This window comes from Lutjanus erythropterus, chromosome 12 (assembly GCF_056507025.1).
Source record: "Lutjanus erythropterus isolate fLutEry1 chromosome 12, fLutEry1.hap2, whole genome shotgun sequence".
In the NCBI taxonomy this organism is placed as follows: domain Eukaryota; kingdom Metazoa; phylum Chordata; class Actinopteri; order Lutjaniformes; family Lutjanidae; genus Lutjanus; species Lutjanus erythropterus.
This window is the reverse complement of record NC_139328.1, coordinates 29,904,115-29,926,359: the sequence shown is the minus strand read 5'-3', so window position 1 is coordinate 29,926,359 and position 22,245 is coordinate 29,904,115. Positions and strand designations below refer to the sequence as shown.

The following is a 22,245-nucleotide window of genomic DNA, read 5'->3' as shown; positions in this document are numbered from 1 at the left end:
CCCCGGAGCCCCGTAATCTCGCGAGAGTGACTATTTAAACCCAAAACATGGTCTTTTTCTAACCATAGCAAAGTGTTTGATATTCCTAAATCTACCGAGATATTTATCACTGCGTTTGCATATTAATAGAACATAACTGGTTTGTATTACCCTCACAATGTTAAACAACTCGTACAAATCTCGCGAGAATTACACAAATATAGGGTTCCTTTCTAGGAACGACCACGAAATAGCCTCGTTGTGTGGGAAATCAAGTTTGCGCAGACTTTGCGCAGTTTGTTGTTGACTAAATAAAATTATTTAAACAGTTGTTTGTGCGTGATACGTAAAATAAATACATCTGTTGATGTGTGCATGTGTTCGATGCCTTAAATACCGAAAAGCAATTATTTTATTTGATATTTGATTAGGGGGAAGTCGTCGACGATGACGCTGGGTGGAGGAAGGCGTTGCTCGTCGCTCTCGCTGGGAACTGAGAGGAACGGAAAATGGCGGATCTCGAAGACGTTACCCTGGACGGGAGACCGCTCCAGTCCCTTCGAGTGGCGGATTTAAAAGCTGCTCTGGAGGAGAGAGGACTGTCGAAAAGCGGACAGAAGAATGCACTCATCAAACGACTCAAGGGGGTGAGTTCCGCCGCGAAATACCGGAGCGCGGTTGCAGCGAGCTAACGTTAACGATGAGACGGGCTGATGCTCTCTCGAGGGCCGACAACTGAGTATCGTTACTGCCGAGCAGCGTAGTAGAGTTGTCGAGGTTAACGATCAGAAACCAGCTGAAAAATGTTTCTATGTGCACTGCATTGTGATTCAGTGGCGTTTTTGCTTTGCAGAACTGTACCAAGTGTAGCAAGACCGGGAGTTCAGTAAACTTAGCGGCTAATTTCAAAGTGTGTGTCGGGGTGATGTTGTCCTGTTAGCTCGTTAGCTCCCCTGGCTAACGCTGTGACTTGAGCGGTGGCCTGGCTTGTTGCCGCTAACAGTGTGTCCCAAACATTGTTGGTGTGCATGAGTTTAGCGGGAGGTTAACGTTACACCAGTTATTCAGTAGCTCGACAACTTTTGTCAGAGGATCCTGGACGTCCGTGTAACGTCAATGCGATGTAACGTTATGTGAATTGGGAGATTTTGCTGTGTTCCGCAAATTTCAGGAATACTTTTGCCCATAAATGTATTCCAGGCCAGTGAGCTGTCCTGTATGAGTTACTTTGTTTACATTGCGACAGCCATTCAACCTTATCTCCCTCGCCATGAAAGTTGGGGCTTTCTTTTCTTCTTGAGCTGGGCAATCTGGCTATTTACCGTTTGTCCGCTGAACTGCGCCAGGAAAGCAGCAAGTGGTGTTGACATTCGCATTTTCATGATAAACGTTTATTATCCCTATGTAAAATCCGGGCACTGTGTTATAACACAAGAAAAAATGTTGCTACATCGTCTGTTACCAACTAAGGCGCCTAAAATGTGGCAGTTTTAAAAGCCACTGACCTCAAATGGTCAAATTCAAGAATTGTTACATTGGATGTCTCATGTGGTGTTTGCTTTTACTGCTTATCACTGTCCAAGATATTGAAGATTATATCATTATTGACCGTTAATAGGGCTGCGTGATATGGCAAAAAAAATCACATCGAGATGATTTTTTCAGATGATGATGGTAATATGATTCACTAATTCATTAGTGGGGATTAAAGATGAACCTGTATGAAAATGCAATAACATGATAGTGGCCAAATTTCCCATTGTCACTGTTATAATTGTAGTATACTTAAAATGTGCTGAAAATGTCCAAAAAGAGCAGACACACACTGAAATAATTTCCCCAACTTGTTTACTGAAAACCTCCCTAGTATGTGAAATGGCATCGTGTCCTGTGCAGTGGCAGTGTTTTAGCTGATGCAAAATAAACCCAGGTTGTATGCTGCCATGTATCTGACAGAGTGTTGCTAACTTTATGTGATGCCAGATAGTGTTCACTGTGAGTTTTTGAAAGTGCGGTAATCAAACACTGATGTCACTATAATTAAAATTTGAAAACTGTGATACTAATCATCTGGAATTTTATTGCAGTAAGTTGTAAATAGATTATTGTTTCATCCCTAGTGGGCATGATAATTTTTGCATCACAATTTTCATGTTCACTGAAACAAACAATCATGAAGATGTAACATTTTAGGGGTCTACTCTGTATCAAACATGTTTTCTTACATCAGAAGAACAGGATTTGCAGGCCATAGCATATCTGCAGGGTTATAGTATTTAAGTCTAATCTTGTTTGTCATTTTTCCCTCATCAAGAAATTACAGCTTCTGCAATTTTAGTATTGCATTTTGCCAAATTGCAGTTTCAATAATAGTTCAGTCAGTTGTTCAGCCCTAAATATTACACATGTATTTTGTGTGTGTATCGTTGGTGTGCATGCAAAAAAATACATGCACCAGAGTAGGGGGGATGCTGCATGACTCTTATTCATTGTCAGGACAGTTTTATGAAAACAAAGTCTTAAATTAAAAATTGTAAAATTTGAACCAAGATAGGCCCAACAGCTTCTGTTTGCAACTCTGCCCACATTATTTTATGAGTTTGGTCTGCTTTCCACCACAGCCTGCAAGCTGCCTTGCCTATTTGGGTCTAACTGACCCATATGATTCTTCTTGCCATGATACGTTTTACTATCTGACCATGGAACTCTGTTGTTTGCCATCCTCCCCTCTTTCTCCACAAGTTTCTCCATTGCTTTCTACTGGAAGCTGTATCAAAGGAAAAATTCTCTACACCTAAAATTAGCCTTTTCAAGTAAGAGAGGCAGTGACTCTGAATAATGTTTTTCCCATCTATGTTGACATGCCAAGGCACACACAGAGTTTGCAAAGGATGGAGAGTTTGGCAGTCAGAATGAAAATTATTATTGTATACAGTACACAGTAACTAGGTTGTCGTAAGTGACCCAGATATTTACATTCATAAGCACCGATACCAACTCTAGCATCTGGAAGAGTGTCCACCTGTTATTTATGTGGAATTGATAAAATTTCGTCTTAATAACAGGCCCTCATGCTGGAGAATCTGCAGAGGACCTCCACAGCTCACATTGGACTGCAGCCAAACTCACAGGTACGTGTCTCTAAGAAATTTCATTTAAACGGTTGAAGCCTCTTCCCATCTAATGACCTCTTAGGTATAAATGAAATGTATATGAATTTGCTTAATCTTATAAATGTGTACAAAAATAATGCACAAGTGGCCTTGAAGGCTCACACCCCATTTTTAATGGTCTCTCTGTATTTAGATTGGTGAGGAAATGAGCCAGAACAGCTTTATCAAGCAGTATCTGGCTAAACAACAGGAGCTCCTGAGGCAGCGTCTGGAGAGAGAAGCTCGTGAAGCATATGACACAAATGGTAAGTTAAGGTTGCTAGAATTCTCCACTGCAACTAAATAAGTTACTGTACACACCTTGGGTCATTATGCAATACATCTGTGCGAATTCAATCATTTGTCTTTTGTGAACAGAAGAAGAGGACCATACAGAAGTTAATAACAGTACCTCATGTCCTCCTCAAGCCCAGGTCAGACATCACTTTCTTTTCTTACCTTTTGCAAGCAGTCACATTTTCTAATATTTTTGTCTGGAGATTCTCTGTGCTCCAAAAGATGTTGCACATTTGAAAGGAAGTTGCTGGTAAGGAATGTGCCATATCATTTACATGGAGGAAAACTGGCGTATTGCTATTGCAAAATAAGTCTCACCTCCTTTTCTGTCCTCATCAGGATGTCACACCAGCATTGGCAGAGCAGCACAAGCCACCCGGGCCTTCTGGTGGAGAGGGATTCTTTGGTACAGTTAATGAGGGAGAGGCTAACAGGAACCAGGAGGCTCACGTGTCTGGTCCTCCAGCTTCTGGCTCTGTAGCCATGCGTGTTCCTGGTGGTTCTGCATCCAACGAAGTTGCCGCTGACAGCGACGATGAGGATAGCGAGGATGGTGAGGAGGATGGTGACGATGATGATTGGGACAGCGGCGCTCGGAGGAGAAACCTCAGAGAGCCGGCTAGAGTGCCCACAACCAGAGAGAGGTCTGGAGCATCTTGTCCACCCCAGCAGCAGCACATGCCGTCCCTTTTATCCCCTCAACTCCGCCAGCCTACGCCTCCTCCCTCCCCACCTCCAGAGCTATCCTTCCCCTTGCCTGATACCCCTAAACAGAGCCCTCCTAGTCCAGATGTAGCCCCACCTAGGCGCTCACCTAGTACCTCCAGCTCTGGTTCCTCTAGCAGTGGTAGCCGGAGTAGTAGCCCAGAGCCTCAGAGGAGTGGACATGCCGAGCGCAAGCCCGGTCCGCTTACCCTTCTGGCACGTAAGATGGCTTCAGAAGGTGCTTTCTCAGGAGCAGGTTGGCATGGTGGCGATGGTGAAGGTGATAGGCAGGACAGCAACTCTCCCTCAGCTACATCATTTCCTGGCAGAGGGCCTACAGAGGGTCTGATATCTGCTATCACTCACACAGCCAACACTGCAGGCCATGTGCCATTTCCCATGATTCCAGGCACCAACCAGGGTGTCACAGGAGCACATTCAGCCCATATTCAAGTACCTGTGAGTGTGCTCAAGGCCACTGCTACAGAAGACAGGGACAGAAAGAGGGACAGTGAGATAGAAAGAGAAAAGGCCTTAGAGCTCGAAAGGCAAGAGAAGCAGAGAAAACTTGAGGAAGAGCGGGAAAGAGCCCTCGCACTGGAGAGAGAAGAGAGAGAGAGAGCTCTGGAGAAAGAGAGAATTGAACGACAGCAGGCCATAGAGAGAGAAGAACGAGAAAAGGCTATGCAGCGGGAGAGGGAACTTGCTTTAGAACGAGAGAGGCAGGAGAGAGAACTTGCTTTGGCTAGAGAGAGGGAAGAGCGTGAGAAAGCTTTAGCACGAGAGAGAGCTCTGGAGCTGGAGAGGCAGAGGGCCCTGGAACAAGAACGTCTGCAGAGAGAAAAAGAGGAGAGGGAACGTCTGCAGAGAGAAAAAGAGGAGAGGGAACGTCTGCAGAGAGAAAAGGAGGAGAGAGAACGTCTCCAGAGAGAAAAAGAGGAGAGGGAACGTCTGCAGAGAGAAAAGGAGGAGAGAGAACGTCTCCAGAGAGAAAAAGAGGAGAGGGAACGCTTGCAGAAAGAAAAAGAGGAGAGGGAACGCCTGCAGAGAGAAAAGGAGGAGAGGGAACGCCTGCAGAAAGAAAAGGAGGAGAAGGAACGCCTGCAGAAAGAAAAGGAGGAGAAGGAGAGGCAAGAGCGAGAAGAACAGGAGAGAGCAGAGCAGGAAAGGAAGGAGAGAGAAAGGGCTCTTGAGCAAGAGAGGTTAGAGAGGGAAAGAGCTCTGGAGGCTGAAAGAAAGGAGAAGGAGAGGCTTGAGAGAGAAAAGGCTTTGGAGCAGGAGAGGTTGGAAAGGGAAAGGTTAGAGCGGGAGAAAGCCTTAGAGCAAGAAAGAATAGAGAGAGAGAAAGCCTTGGAGCAAGAAAGACTAGAAAAGGAGAGAGCCCTGGAGCAAGAGAGACTAGAAAGGGAGAGAGCCCTTGAGCAACAGAGACTTGAGCAACAGAGACTTGAGCAACAGAGACTTGAGCAACAGAGAGTCGAGAGAGAGAAAGCCTTGGAAAGGGAGAGAATCGAGAGAGAGAAGGCAGAGCAAGAGAGGATAGAAAGAGAAAAGGCTCTAGAGCAAGAAAGATTGGACCGGGAAAGAGCCCAAGAACAAGAGAGGTTAGAGCTTGAGAGGAAGGAAAAGGAGAGGATTGAGAGAGAGAAAGCATTAGAGCAGGAGAGGATAGAGAGGGAAAAGACTTTGGAACGAGAGAGGGAGGAGAAAGAGAGGGTGGAGAGAGAGGAACGGGAGAGGCTTGAGAAGGAAAGAGCCGAAAAGGAGCGGATAGAAAGGCTGGAGAGGGAGAAAGCTTTGGAGCAGGAGAAACTCGAAAGGGAGCGAGCCTTGGAGAAGGAGAGGCAAGAGAAAAAGAGGGCTTTGGAGCAAGAGAGGGAGAGAGCTCTTGAACGTGAAAGAGTAGAGAAGGAGAAAGCCATGCAGAAGGAGGAGGAGGATCAAGAGAGGGCCCAGGAAAAGGAGAAAGAGAGGGCTAGGATGGCTGAAAAGGAGAGGGAAAGTCACCTTCCTCCATCAAAACGTGGCCGTGAGATTGGTCTCACTCCCCTGCCCACTCCTCCCCCCCTCTCCACAGGACCAGGTAGAAAGTCATCGACAGATGCGGGAGAGCAGGAAGATGTTCCAATGTCCCGGAGTGAAGCGGCAGAATCCGGGGCACCCATGTCACCAACACCTCTTTCGCCCCAGTCTTCATTCAAGAAGTTCCGGTTCTTAAGAGAGTCCCAAATTCAGCCTTCATCTTCTATGGTTATCAAGCGGCCTCGTAGCTTCTCTGATACTCCCCAGCCTCGGGTGTTACCTGTCTTGTCCTCTAGTGATGCTGGGGAACAACAGCAAGAGGGACACAAGCCCTCCACTGAACAGGAAGGTTCACAGATACAGACAAAACAAGAGGTTGTTGCTGGGCTGCCAGGATCTGCAGGGACAAAGCCTGAGAAGGAGACCACCGTTGGCAACACGACACTGGTCCAGACTCCCCAGACAGATAGGGCCACAAGCCTTGTATCAGAGGACAAAGAAAAGGCAGATTCGTTGAAGACAGAAGAGGCTGCCAAGGAATCCACTAAAAGAGCAAAAGAAGTGGATGAAAGCAAGGGTCCTTCAAGCCCAGATGCTGCCCTGAGGAGGGGAAGAGATGCAAAGAAGGAAGAAAAACGATCAAGACGAAGATCATCGTCTAATGATTCCTCTTCTTCAGAATCAGACTCTGGGTCCTCATCATCTGGCTCCTCTGACTCATCCACATCTTCTCAAGAGAAAACCTGCACCACTCCAAGAGGCAGAAAGGTAAGTGGTCTAAAAGGAACCTCTTTCTCTTCCAAGCATACAGTGCCTATGATCTTGCAGACCAGCCCGTCTCAGGTTTTAAGAACCATGGCAGTAAGATGTGTTTAATATTGCCTTATTTATCAACATTTGTCCAGTGTCACTCTGTCACTCAGATGGCATTACCACAGCAGGGGTCCCATTGTAGTTTGCTACTTTCATTTGCAGGGATAAACTAATATTGGTGCATAACAGTGTGTTCAGTCGGACTATGTATTGCCTTTCACAGAAGCAGGAGTTTTCAAGTGTGTTTAGCATTCAGCAGATTGGGGATGGGTTTTTTGTGACTGTCTCTATGATGAAAAAGAGAATAGAGCAGTCTTTGTTCACTGCTACCTGACAATTCTTTATCTTTTATGCTAGTTTTAATGGAGTGTCTGATTTGCAATAATTTTACCTTGGAATATTTAAGCTGACTGCAAGAGTTTAATTCAACATTGGCAATCAAATGTGCCATTGGTCACCAGTCTTGCATGTCAGAAGACATTTATCAAGAGATAAAACTTTCAGCAAAGTTGTTTTCAGTTCAGTTTTTGCCTCCACGGAACTGCTATCTGAGTGTGTATAAAAGATTCAAGCGTAATGAGCGTTGTCATGTTTCATGTTGTCATGTAGCTTCATATCTGAATGCACCGTAACGTTACTGATGATACCTTACTGATATACTGTTTGGTTTTACTGTGAAGCCACACTTAAAGATGTTTTGACAGTGCTAGCATAGATTGCTAACCTAAAAAAGTTTTAAACCTTTTGCAAGAGTGGGTCAGAAAACAACAAGACTGATATTACAAAATAAGAACACCAAAGAGGGTTTAGCAGTTAAGAGTAGTGACCAAAACATAGTTTGATGCACAGATGTAGGGTTAAATAAAGAGGTGCACAAATATGACTTTTTATTGCTAAGCACTGTTCGTATGTATTTGGTTCAATACCAGTAATCCTATTGGAGAGACAGGGCTTGTTAGGTGTATAACTTAAGTCAGATGTGATAGTGTATATGCCCTCAGATCAGGGTAAATGAAAAATGATACTGAAAAGTAGGCGTTTTCTTCTTTCTTCTTTTCTTCTTTAAGGTTTTTTAGTGTATAAAAAGTTCCTTGTTGTCCTTTCTAGGAAGGGAAACCTGAAAGAGATTCTTTGCCACAGCACAAGTTGACACTACCAGCTAAGGCTGAGGGTTTAAAAGAAACTCCAAAAGCCTCCCCTTGCAAAAGAGAACTTTCCACAGAGAAGCGTGACACACCTGCTGATGGAGACAGTCACCCCAAGGTCAGTTGCTCATACGTTAACACAACACCAGGTGTACCTTAAAAGTCTGATTTCCTAAGAAAATAGCTCAAACTAGCAACAACCTCGCAATGGCTTTATATCTACCATTTATTTTCCCTTTGGTGATATTACCTTAACTGTTCAAATAGCTCACATACATTATATACTCCTTTGTTTTATTCCATCTCCTGCCCTTTTAAATCCCCAGAAACAGTTAATTGAAGCACCAACCAGAGAAGAGACACAGAAGAAGAAAAATGACAGCGAGGGAGAGGAGGAAAAGGACAAACAAAGGTATGCTTTTATGTCTTGGTCTTATAAGACATAACCTGTGTGTATCACATTTACTCACACAGGTGAATAATGCTGTGTCCTTACAACACTTGAAGGGACAGTTCTCCCCAAAATCAGAAAACATATTTTTCCAGTTGCCTGTAGTGCTATTTGTCTGTTTAGACTGTTTTGGTGTGAGTTGTTGAGTTTTGGAGATATCAGTTGTAGAGATGTCTGCCTTCTCTATGAGATAAGAGAACAGAATGATACTTGGCTTGTATGGAATGCCACAAATACATTAACAGCAATTTTTTTTTCCAGAAATCATGACCTGGGTATTCAAGATAAGATAGTTGCAAGAAGTTTCATGTAGAGACTACTTTCATTCTGTGCTAGAATCTACTGAAATTAAATTATGCCTGCAGTAGAATCTACCAGAACTACTTTCTCTCTGCTACAGTCTGTGGATTATTTTGAGTAACTGAGTCATGATTCCTGGAAAGAGACACTGTTGTTGAATTTTTTAAATGTATTTATTTATTTATTTATTTATTTTTGGCATTTTTAGTACCAAAAGCCAAGTACCATTTAGTTCCATCATGTTGGAGGGGACGCAGACATCTCTACTGCTGATATCTCCAAAACTCAGGAACTCTCATCACAACAATCTAAATATATAAATAGCATTACAGGCCAGACAAAAAAACAGGCATTTTTGATTCTGGGGAGAACTGTCCTTTTAAACCTGCATGGTGTGAACAGCGTCTATACAAATTGTTGAGCTCCATTGGCCATCTACTAGTCTGACTCACCGGATGCACAGTGCAGGTATAAGCCTGCCAATGGTTACTTGGTTTCAGTTAGCATTGTGGCATCTGCTATGTACATTTTTTTTGTTTGTTTGTTTGTTTGTTTTTTGTTATCAATTATATCTATCTCCCCCTCTACTATCTACATTTCTGAAGTCCCCAGGAAACAGCAACAACCTCTAATCTACACACTGAAAATGACAAATTGTGTGGCACGCTAATAGTATGAATGTAAACAAGCTAGCAGCTGTTACCTTTTCTTTTGGGGTAATTTAGCCATTTTAATGCCAGAGCTCACCTCCCAGTGTGCAAATGTTTCACCACCACAAGTTCCCTATCGACACTGTTTTGCAGCAGCACCTGGACTTAGCACCCTAAGACACTTTGTGATTGGTTTAAAGAATGCAAACAAGGCAGGGCATATTTTCCCTTGTAGCAGAATGTGCATGTGTGGAGCCAGACTTTTCTCCAGCACAGAGCACTGTGGAGACCAGTCTGGCTATGTGAGTCTAAACATCTATTGAATGTACTGTGCATTCTTTAATTCAGCTGTCCAGCAGTTACGCATGACACATCAGTACTACAAAAGTCGAAAGCAACTGAAATGTCAAAACTTGCAAGTCAAAAAAAAGTTGGTGATGTGACAGTGACATTGCAGGGCCTATGTCTACTTCTACTTTTCAAGATGCAGCATTGGAAAATTTGTGTCACTCATTGTTACATATTTCCAGTCCACCTGAAATAACACAATGAAAAATCTGAGGAAACAAATGATTTCAGTGATATAACCTAAATGTTGTAGAAGGTGGGAAGCAGCAATAAAATCCCTTGATGAGTTGAAGAATAGATATGGGCACTCTAAACATGAAATGCTGACTCTCTTGACAATATTCATGTGGAATATGGATATGTAAGGACAACTGTCTGGCAGCAGTACGGATGGACATTGTAGGAGAACGATCAAAGGCTTGTCTTATACTATCGATGTTTTCCTCAGATGTTCTTGGTCGTCCACTCCTCCCTTTATCCAACACTGTCCTTGTCTCCATAAATTTCTTGTGCCATGCACAAATTGACGGACATGATGGTGGATGTCTTCCATACTTAATCCTGTAGTTTTGCTGAGTCTTCTTTCAATAAACCACAATACACATTGTGCCTTTTCTTGAGTAGTAGCCATTTTTTAGTTTTTTTTTTTTTTTTTTAACAGAGCCTATTTCATCAACAGGGTACCTGAAATACACAAATGCAATATAATTAAGAAACTTTGATAACCACTGAGTACATAGAACAAATCTGATTAACATATCTCATCAATTGCTTTTGTAATAATTTTTATAATTTTAAATTATAAAGAGACTTTGTGGACACCCTGTGTATGCTTGTAGTGACATTTTCACAGTTGTAGCGCTGACATACACAGGATTAACTCCACATTGACTAAATAGAATCACCACTATTCTGTTGACGGTATTGATTGTGAAGGTTTATTTTGCAACCAAACTATGCATCAGAGTTATGCAAGTTTAACAAGAACTCTAGGAAAAGGAGCTGTGACTACATGGCATCCCTTTTAAAGGAACAGTTCACCCCAAAATCAAAAATACATTTCACCTTTAATACTATTTATCTGCTTAATTTTGAGTTTTGGAATTATTGGCCATGGAGATGTCTGCATTCTTTTGAATATAATGTAACAAGATGGCTCTCAGCTTGGGTGCTCAATTAGAAAATCTCAACAGCAACATCTCATTCCAGAAATAATGAACTACTTACTCAATATAATGCACTTTGTTGGGAGCAATTTCATTATGGAACTGTTTTTTTTCCTACCATAAACCAACCGTATCACCATGCAGAAGCAAGCATACATCTACTCATGAACGAGAGGCTCATGCTAGTGACTGCACGAGATGCAAACATTAATGGCATCCTCGGCTGAACTGTTCATTCTCGTCCATGAGCAGGTGCATACTTTCCTCTATGCAGCGATTTGGCTGGCAGGTGTAGTTTGGTACAATAGTTCCTACATGATTTCAGGAAAGAGAAATTACTGTTGAGTTTTTCAAATAGCAATTCGAGAACTGCAGTGCCAGCTAATTCCATTATATTGAAGAGAAGACAGGCATCCCTAAAGCCTATATCTCCAAAACTGGGCAACTCACACCAAAACAATCTAGGTGGATTTATAGCACTACAGGTAAGAAGAGAAATATGTATTTTCGATTTTGGGGGGGATTGTCCCTTTAATAGTCACCAGACCTCAACTCCACTGAACATCTCCGGTGCTCCCAAAATGATGCAGGTGTAAAACTGAAATCCTTGGCAGACTTTTCTGGGCAAGGATATTTAAGTCTGCAGTGCTGTTTTAAAAGATCCTCTGACTGAAGAAAACACACTTACTAGTGGTGAAGTCACAGTTTTGGTTCCCTGTATTTATCTTTTTATTTTTCATTATCTACTCACCCTCATACCCTTATTGAAGTTTGGGTTTAGGTTTTTTATTCCACAAAACACTGCTGGAGTTTCACAGGAGAACAGCACTGCAGTTTCTCCAAACCAACGGAAGTGACCTGTTTTCGAATGTAAAAAAATAAACAACAGAATAAAAACATAAAATGCCTCCATACTGCTCATCTGATGCAATCCAATTCCCCTAAAGCCCCAACATGCCAAGTTGACTATAAAGATATTATTTGCACCATGTTTTTAGCCTGAATCTTCTTCACTGCAGATCCTTAGCTTAGAGCCACATTCATGTGCACATGCACAAAGTCTGAAATTAAGCAGAGTTGGATTATGCCAGACAAGCAGTATGAAGGCATTGTATGTCTTTTTTCAGTTGATTTTTTACGTTTGAAAACTGGTCACCATTCACTTTGATTGTTTGAGAGATTTTGCAACACAGTTTTCCTGTGAAACACCAGCAGTGTTTGCTGACTAACGAAATAAACCCCAGCCTCAGTCAGCATAAGGGTGAGTAGATAATGCCTGAATTTTCATTTTTGGGTGAACTATACTTTAAGGTAATTATGTGGCTGCTGTTTTGTCATTTGTTAAATGTTGATTTGTAAAGTCACTTGATCATTGCCATCAGATCATATATCCCCACTCCACTATAGCGTGAGAATCTGTATGATTACGAATTTAATCCAGCGTTGATAAAACTGTCATAAGAGATGCGGGGTGTTGAATTTCCCATCAGGCGATTGATGAGACTGCCTTGAAGCCGGTGTGGCTGAGAAGATGCGGGTCCTTTTTATACACGATCTTTTTTTTTTTTTTTTCATTCGTTGCAACATGGCTGTGCTCCGTCGATGGCTTTAGCTGCCGATGCCGGCCTGTGGTGTTCCATACAGCGGCTCAGCTAAACAGCAGGCGAGGGTTTGTCCGTCGCGGGTTTTGGTTGACAGCCGGTGCGGACATGAACGCGTTCAGAGAGGAGTAGTCTCCGGTGAGAAGGTAGGAGGGAGAGAGAGACGGAAAGAGGGAGAGAGAGAGAGAGAGAGAGAGAGGTCTCGTTGCGACGCAGTGTTTTTAGCAGCAGTCGCAGCCTGTGTGCTGCCTTTCAACCGAGCAGTTTGTCTTTTTGCTGTGAAGTTCCCCCAAGTTTAATGTAAGTCGGAATGAGTGGACGTGCTCACGTGTGCGCGCATGAGGATGGCATGAGACCGTGAGGCGCGCTCATGTGTCAGGTATTGTGTGGCTGTGTTGGAGCGTTTGGCTCAGTCTGGACAGACTCGGCTCGTCTGAAGGAGGACTGCGGTGGCACTGCATGCCTCGGCTCACTTCTTTGACCCCCCGTTAAAAAATTAAGAGCAACGTATTTGTGACATGACAAAGTCAACAGTGTGAGATGCGTTTAAGGTGCAGTTATTTTGGTATCACCTGGCTGTTGTTTGTGTATCAGTGGAATAGCTTTAAGTGCTGAGATTTTTTAAATAGGTTTTTAATGCTGCATTGTGGTTCTGCAACTGAGATTAATATCTGTGTTTAGGGCTCCATGATTTCCTTCATATTAACTGTTAGATGTAGATAAAATAAAATATTTGTGCTTTTGCATGTATAGCCAAATTAAGTAGAACTTGCTAATGATTTTGTGGCTTTTGAATTGCCATTTTGTTTTTTTTAATAATTCATAAATCTGGATTTTCAAAACCTTTTACTTTTCAAGATATGAAAAATGTGTTTTCAAAATAAAATTCTGCATTATCAAAATTTGTATGTCTTTTAAATAATTTTTATTGGTTAAATATTTGTAAATCTCACTGACAAACATAAATGATGACCAGTAGCATTGATTTATGAAAAGAATAAAAATGACAAAATATGGAGAGAATGGGTTTCTTTTTGATAGTGGCAGTATTAAACTTAAATGTTGTGTTTCATAGTGTTATGAACAAACTATGAACGTATGCTTTTATCTTGTTGTTTTGTCATATTGCATTTTTTCTTCCAACCTAATGGTCTGCTCATCTTTTCCGTCTTTTCCTCTTGAAATGTGTTTTTCACATTACACAGGCAGGTGAAGGAGACTGCCATGGCAGAGCCAGAGAAGCTTCCTGAGACCAGCGATGAGGTAAGGCACTTGAAGAACCATGGATCATCTTGGTCCTCAGAGCTGTTCATATCTGGGGACTTAGATGGATGGACCCATTTGAGCCTGTTGCACGTAGTCTTTTTTTATTAACCTGGATACATGTAATTATAGGTCATTTGAGTGTATGTTTATATTCTGTGTAGGAAATATTTTCTTTACATTTAAAAATACTTCCACTAGATGACTTTTTGAGCCCTTTTCACAAGTGGTAGAATGTGTGTAGGAATTACATTTTTTTTTTAATTTGGCTGTTTGTAAGACCTTGTTTGTACTGTCATAGGCAGAAACAGCAAGGGTATTTTCTCACTGTGGCTGATGTTTAAACCCCAAATGATTGCTTTGTTATAAAGGTGCTCATGCCTCTTCCATTGCCCCTTTTGGTACCTGCATACTACCTCTGCCACTACTACTACTTCTACTACTACTACTCCTGCTACTGCTGCACCTGTTCCACTGTCCCCAAGAATCCAGAGTTGACCACAGATAAGCCCCAAAGGCTGCACTGCAGAGGGACACCCTTGGCAACAAAGGCTGCCTCATTTTCATGGATATGGCTTGCAAGGGCTATTGATTGGACCAGAAGTTTCAAAGAAGGAGTTGGGTAGTCACTGTGGCCCACCTCTCTTTGCCTTTTATCCACTAATCTGGCTGTGCGCCCTTAAAAATCATCGTGGAGGAGAGACTTGCAAGCATGTGTGCTCGCAGCAAGTCGAGGCTGTTATGAAACCCTCTCAGCAACTGAGTAGATTTAAGATTGTTTCACTTAAAGACATTTTTAACCCACTCACAAAGAAATGTGGGATATTATGGACACATCATTTATTGCGGTTGGTGGACTGTAACATGCTTGAGAAAGGACATTTTGGATTTTGGTCATCTCTTGGAATGGGATTCAGATTTCTCCAACAGATACCCTCATTGGATAATAAATGAGTTTTCAAAGAGGCCAAAGATTGGATACAACGGACTTGAAAGTTTTTATTTAAACTTAAGAAGGACTTACCTCTTGGGTCCCCTTCTACAACAGCCATCGCCAGATTTTTGCTGTTTTGTGACTCTGTGTATGAACTTGCTGAGCCCCAAACACAACTGGACATTTAAATCAATATCATGGATTTATGTGCACAGTGACTGTTGACAACATTCAACATCTGGTCTCCAGCTCATTGGACTCATTGTTTCTTTCTGTTGTTACAAGAAACTGCCACATTTTTAAACGGACTAATGCCAAAACACCTGAGGATGACTGCTTTGGCTAAAAGCATGTCAAAGCCCCTACCCAAATGAACTATTGAACCCATCCTGCCAGCCAACCAGCTTTCAGATATCCATCCAAACATCTCAGCCACCTTTGATTGGACCCTTGTTGCCTAGATACAGTACATGCAGTCGTGATTGGGCCATATCCAAACCAGTAAGGATCAGGTGTCAGTGGTACCAGGGAATAAGTAGATGTTTACTCAATGTTATATTTCATACAGTTATTTTGAACATGCTTAGTTCCAGTCATACTCTCTGTAGTCTTTATTCGGAGAAGCAGAATTTTTAAAAAAGTTTTTATTATGTTTGTGGCTACTGCAGTTTAATCAAAATGGTTCTTCTCTTTTATAACCTTTAACCTTTAAGACTTTTACTTATGAAAACAATTGGAGTTGGTCTTTCTCTGACACAAAGTTATTCAATAACAAAATTGTAGTGCTGGAATTTAAGCTGCAGTATTTCCACACCAATCCCTGTTTGTATGATAGAGACTGCAACTACAGTTGACACTTCAAAAGCAAGTTGTATTAAATAATGTATAGGTGTAGATAATTATGAATGATATGCTCTTAACTACCAGTACAGTAGCAACACAGAGCTTGCTGTCATTCAGTAGAATTGATTTTGAGATTAAGACTATGCACAGCAGTTTCTATCATTCACTCTCTCAGTCCCTACTTGTCCCCCTTCCTGTTATTGTTCCACCTTTCTTCTAATCTGTCCTTGACCTCTTGTCTCCAACCATAGTGTCTGCCTCTCACTCTCCCATGTATCTTGGGTTGTTTTTATCTTCTTGTGTTTCAGACACCGAAGGCCTTCTCAGCTCGTAAGATCTCTCTTAGTGGTGAGTACACTCCCTTGGCTTGCTGTCTGCCAGTATACCAGCATTTATAACTGATCATTAGTGTTGGTCTTGTGCCTTGCCATCTCATTTTATTAACCCTCTGATAGTTTATGATGTATATATTAATGGCATTAATAGTCTAAGGTCCGGGAGCTCAACAAAATTGCATCTTAAATAATGTGGATTGCATGGTCATGATTGTCTGTGTTTAAAAAAAATTGTGGCCAGAAGACTGTTGTCTACAAGGATTTGTGAAGTTGTGTACACTTACACTGTATATTAGAGTTGGGCGATATGCTAAAATTTTCCAAGCAATCATCGTCAGCCCATCCATCGGCGATTGGCGATATCATTGTTCCCCCATCCACCTTCTCCTGACCTCTCGGGTCTCAGCTGGGAGATGTGTGCAAGCGGCGAATTCACTATGTTACGCATGCTGTGTGCGTTCACTACATCCAATGGACAGAATAAACTCAAAGTATCTACAAATTACTAATTGTCATTATTATTATCATTTTTACATTTATTTTCATTTTAAACAGAGAAATACAACCGTTCACCTTATGAATTCAAGTTTCTCTCTTTTACCAAACTAATATAATCTTAATTGGTTTGTTAACGCCTTGGAAAACACACTTCATTTATATTGACCTAAAAATCAGGCAAAAAGAACAATCGGCGATGGGTTCAGCCCATCATCGATAGACGATATAGTCACCCAACCCTACTCTATATATGCCATGTGCCTGAGGACTCCCTTTCTCTTGTCTTATCAGGCAGTAAATCATCTCCAGGCACTGGTAATGAGGGTGAGCAGGAGTCTGGAGCTGTGGCAGGTCGCAAGAGGAGGTGGGGCTCTAGCACAGCTGTCACTGCCAAGAAACCTTCCATCAGCATCACCACAGATTCACTCAAGGTATTTTCAGCATACTAACACTGATATTATGTTGCAGCTACTAGTAATACTCGGGTGGATGCATAGATGCACTGTACTGCTTCTGCCTTCCAAGCTGAATATAGTAGGCCCATTCACCTTGTGTGTGTTCTATGTTCTTTGCTATCAGTCTCTCATCCCAGACATTCGGCCATGCCTCGGCCAGGAGGCAGTAGTGGACCTGCACCCGGAGGAAGCTGTCCTTTCTGGGGCTGAGGATGAAGAGAGAGAGCGCTCAGATCAAGACCTTCAGATCCGACGCACTGTCACACAGGTTGGTCTTAAATGTTTACACATGAATGGCAGTTTTTGGTCTCTCCTTAGTGTCAAATGTAAAATGCTCCTCAAGAAAATCTGAGGTTACATGAATCACTTGTGTTTATGCCTTCCTTCTATTGCAGGTCGTGCACTCTGAGAGCCAAGAGAATGGACAGAAAGAGGCCAAGAGGAGCAGACATGAGGAGCTGGGGGAGGATGATCTGCGTGGAGATGGAGAGAGGACAAGGGAGCATGAAGAGAAGATGGACACCTCATTTCCTGGAGCCATGGAAACCCAGTCTCCATCACATACCAGCCATGATGTAGAAATCAACACTGGTAATTTATTCATCACAAGATGGTCTTCAGCGTTTAATTTTGCATTGTAACTAAAAAAAACTATAAAGACAGTGTTGGTGTCATAATGAAGATGTTATGTTGACTGTTTGTCATTGTTTCTTATCCTAGTGACCCCCAGCGACACCCTCATTCGTCGCTCCATCAGCCAGCAGAAAACAGGAGTTTCCATCACAATTGATGACCCTGTTCGCACAGCCCGGCAACCCTCACCACCTCGTGGAAAAGTCTCCAGCATTGTTCACATCTGCAACCTGGTGAGTATCCTTAATGCCACTTCAAGTTCTTCTTTATTTATTAACATTTATTCATAATGGTGTGCACTGAATGTGGAGAGTCTGTATAATGCAGCACAGATGGAAAAAGCAACCAAACAAATGGTGTAACTGATGGTAATGCTGGGTATTTGTGGAGTTGCCACTGATTATAGGTCATAAATTGACCCAGCCTTCTGCTGTGCCTCAATATACTGTTTTATCTTTTGCAAAATGCTACAGTCAGCTAGTCAGGTTCCTCATACTGACTAATTGGCCTCCTTACAAGAAGAGACTAACACCTTTATCCTTTTTAAGTCCAAGATTGTTGTTGTTTTCACTTTTTTTATTATCAAGATATCAATTATCAGACACAGATAACCTCATGAATGAAAGAGTCACACAGGACCGATAGATGCATTCTGTCAGTATGATGAACATGGTTAGGGTAGCTTATTATTCCCAGCAGTATAAGCGCACAACCACTTCCCAAAGTATGTGCAGTGATGTCTGCCCAACACAGAGCTGCTCTCAGAGATTGAGACTGCGACTGCAAAATTGATTCAGAATAAACAACACTGGCTATGTTAATCGTAATGAAGGTGCAACAGTATGGCTGTTATGTGTTTTTAATAGTTCTTGGCTGACAGTGGAGTTCTGCAGCAACAGCATGTGCTCTGAAAGTCTTTTGGCTGTGGCTATAGAGGCAATACTGGTTGTGGAGTTTTCTTGACAATCGTTGTTACTAAAAATCTAAAACAATGCCAGGATTATCCTTGAAATGCATTTCAATAACAGTGCAGGGCAGGATTCAAATTTTCTAGTGTTACATAGTAGGCACCTTGTAGAACTCACTATGTATCTAAACATTTGTAGTCTTTAACTGCAATATTTTCTTCTTTAAATTTTTGTTTTTGTGGTTTAATTATTCACAGTATATAATTAAATATGCACTGTGTTTCTTAATGTATGTATTCTTATTTGTGCTCACACTATTAATAATTCTGTAAAGCAGTCTTCTGATAAGTGCTCTTATATTTTTTGTAGGTGAGGCCGTTCACTCTGGGGCAGCTTAAGGAGCTGCTTGGCAGAACTGGCACCCTGGTGGAGGAGGGCTTCTGGATCGACAAAATCAAATCTCACTGCTATGTCACTGTGAGTTAATACAAGCATGTGTTCTCTTTGATAGAGAGTGGCAGCTCTGAACCAGACTGCTTTTGGCCTGTGGAAGTTTCTTCTGCATCTAATCCTTTTCTTTGTGTGTTTAGTACTGTAGCTCAGAGGAGGCAGTTGCTACTCGGGCAGCTCTTCATGGAGTGAAATGGCCTCAGAGCAACCCTAAAGTCCTCAGCGTAGAGTTCTGCCAGCAGGAGGAGGTAAGGCCATATTGCTCTCAGTCTGTGTTTCTCTTACACCCACAATACTTTGCCATCTGTGGCCTGAGCTTATCTCTGCTTTGTAGCTGGACTTCCACAAAGGCTTGGGTGCAGCTGACAGACCGGGAGCAGAGGATCAGGGCCCTGGCTCCGGCCGTAGTCGAGCATCAGGCCTGCCCTCTCTCCTCCCAGAGCGAGACCAGTGGGCTGAGCGTGAGCGTGAGATGGAGCGCCGGGAGAGGGCCCGGGCAGAGCGTGAGTGGGATCGCGACAAAGTTAGAGAGTTTGGGAAACCCGGAGATGAAAAGGAGGGAGGTCCTCGAAGGTCGCGCTCCAGAGAGAGACGGCGCAAGGAGAGAGGAAAGAGCAAAGAGAAGAAAACTGAGAAGAAAGGTAAGAGATGCAGACACAAGATTTAGATTGTATCTATGTTTGGTGACAATTAATTAATTTTTATCAATACTGTGTAGAACTGAACAATAATTGATAAATCTACAGTCTACAGCACCCCTTATATTGTGTATGTTTTGGCAGAGAAAACTGAGGATCCTCCTGCAAAGCTGCTTGATGACCTGTTCCGCAAAACTAAAGCAGCTCCTTGCATATACTGGCTTCCACTTACAGAAGAGCAGGTGAGACATGAACCAGTTTAATGGTAACTCTTTGCTTTGCCACTTTTAAAAAAATAACTTTCAAGTACATGACCTAGATATCTAATTTAAGTCCTGCATTGTGCTTTCTCTTTATTTTAGTTTGTTCAGCGGGAAGCTGCCAGAGCAGAACGGACGAAGGAACGTGAGAAACGGAGGAAGGAACAAGAAGAGGAGGAGGAGAAAAAAAGGGAAGAGGAGCGCAAGGAGAGGATGAAAGCTGGAGGCGGCGCAGCGGGAGACCGGAGTGAGGGTGAGAAGGACAAGGACAGAGACAGAGAGAGGGACAGAGATCGAGACAGAGGTAGAGACAGAGACAGGGAGAGGGAGAGGGAAAGGGAGAATGACAAACGCAGGGATGGCTACCGTAGGCCGGGGGGCAGCAGCGCAGGTGGGGGCCGGCGCTCCCGCAGCCGCAGTGACCCGCGAGAACGGCGGCGTTAATGGCCAATCAACTTATGGAACTGTCCTAGAGACCACCCTCTTCCATTTGCCTTTCACTACATGTACTTTGTTACAACTAAGACCCAACAGAGGACCAACTGATGTCGTCACCATCTCTCAAATTGTCACCTTTTTTAAAGCACATCTACACCTACACACAGTCATGCTTAAAGGGGACCATGATTTTTTGCAGTGTTGTTTCCCAGAGTGCTGTACGTCTCACTCCTGTCAAGGTTTGATATCTTTTCTTTATATGTTTGCCTCTCTTTTATTCTTTGGTTTTTCGTCTTGACGGCATAGCAGTATGGCACGCTGGGTAATTTTAATAATTTCCCCCAATGTTCCCCATTTGCCCAAAAGTGTAGGTGCCAATTATGATTTGCTATCAATTGTCGTTGCCTCAGTGTTTTAACAGCTCTGCAATTCAGACGAGGAATCCTTTTGTTGCTGCATGTAGTCCAAGGCTCTCCTTGCCAGTCCTGCCTAAAGAGAAAACTCGATCCTCTGTGCAGAGGCTTGCATAAATCAAAAAATCTTGGAATAAGTTTGTTTGGCATTTTTGTACAGACATATAAGATAACTCAAAATCAAGTCTTTAAATGAGGCAGCTCTGGGGTATTTTTGGACAGGTGTGGAATAACTACTTGGCAATGCAGTGTTCCTCTCTCCCTCGATTTAGTTAAGAGATGAGATGATTCTCTGGAGGGGGGAGAATCTATGTCTGTCACACCTGACACAAGCTATGATCGTGTCCTTATCATTGATTCTCTTCCTCCTCCCTCCTCTTCCTCCCATTCTCTTACCCTGTAGTGTCAATACAGGCCCAAGAGCGGAGGTTGCATTATGAGTTTTCTCACCAATGGTTTTAATATTGTTTTTTAATCATTATTTCATCATTTTAGTACCAAGCTTTGTTTTGTTTTTTTTTAATTTCTTCTTTGAGTACGCCTATCAGTGGTGAATGTACAAATAATAAAAATTGAAATTTGAAATGATTGTGATGGTTCTTTTCCAATCTCATCACTGATGTGATTTTAAGTGGAATTTCTTCATTGCTCCTCGGGAAGGTGGATCAAAAATGTAACTTCTTACTGGTTACTTGGAAGAGCTTAGTTCAAGCTAAATACAAATTCTGCAAGTTAAATCTGTGGTTACACTTGGAGTCCACAAGGTGTCAGTCACACCACATTGTGGCCTGGGTCAGCCATGGCATTTAACACAAGGAGAATGACTTCAGGCAGTCAAGTTAAAACTTAAGAATGCAAAAGAAGAGAGAATGTTAAAATAAGGATACACCGATCTGCCAGCAACTTATTATCTGTATATTGGAAAATTCCCCTTTCCTTCAATGCCATGTCACGGTGGCATCAATGGCATTGTCTCTCATTTAACATTTATCCTAATTTTGCGGTTTACTCAAAGTTGGCTTTGTTAACCCTCTTTACGTCTATCTCTTTGTTACCCACCCTTCCCTTCTCTAAATCTAGATGTAGATCATGCATTTGCCCTCTTCTGTTCCCTTGTTCCAACTCTCTGGTCTTGACGTTCATCCTGCAGAGCTCAGCAGTGTTCCTATGTAATTACAGCCCTATGGTCGCTGAGCATAACATTTTTCTGCCCTGATGCAACTCAGTGTGTCTGGACTCTGTGAGGACCAGTGAATCCTTCACCCTGGCATCTCTCTGGCACCCCAAGAACAACTTTCTAACTCAAGTGGCCTAGTTGGAATGAAAGCGCCAGAGAAAAATTCTGTCTTTCATCTCTAATGAAGGTTTATCTTATCATGCCAAGGATACTTTTTTGCAGAGAAAAGCACCAGTGTGTGTCAGATTGCATATGTAGATTTGTGCCAAGCAGGTTTTAAAGATAAGTTGAACATTAGAGCAAAGTGATGATATCTTGGCCAAATGGAGAGTTAGAAAAGATTATTTCTTTAGAGTTTCAGGAAAGTATGG

The 22,245-nt window shown here is 42.4% G+C and overlaps 1 protein-coding gene across 1 annotated transcript; it reads left to right on the top strand.

Annotated features, from left to right (window-relative positions):
• Positions 1–455: 455 nt before the first annotated feature.
• On the top strand, positions 456–21,282 carry acin1a (apoptotic chromatin condensation inducer 1a). The gene is made up of 18 exons (XM_084731856.1): positions 456–626; positions 3,045–3,110; positions 3,286–3,397; positions 3,510–3,565; positions 3,768–6,923; positions 8,076–8,231; positions 8,440–8,525; positions 13,835–13,892; positions 15,978–16,017; positions 16,794–16,933; positions 17,082–17,225; positions 17,353–17,548; positions 17,678–17,823; positions 18,868–18,975; positions 19,089–19,196; positions 19,283–19,589; positions 19,731–19,828; positions 19,949–21,282. The coding sequence occupies exons 1-18, from the start codon at positions 489–491 to the stop codon at positions 20,288–20,290; spliced, it is 5,457 nt and encodes a 1,818-aa protein (XP_084587982.1). The 5' UTR covers positions 456–488; the 3' UTR covers positions 20,291–21,282.
• The last annotated feature ends 963 nt before the right edge of the window (positions 21,283–22,245 follow it).

Excerpts from the sequence above, each read along its gene's own strand:
- acin1a (XM_084731856.1), top strand. The coding sequence starts at position 489 with ATGGCGGATCTCGAAGACGTTACCCTGGACGGGAGACCGCTCCAGTCC. Across the intron at positions 3,111-3,285 it reads GACTGCAGCCAAACTCACAG|ATTGGTGAGGAAATGAGCCA; the intron begins GTACGTGTCTCT and ends CTCTGTATTTAG. Across the intron at positions 8,232-8,439 it reads ATGGAGACAGTCACCCCAAG|AAACAGTTAATTGAAGCACC; the intron begins GTCAGTTGCTCA and ends TTAAATCCCCAG.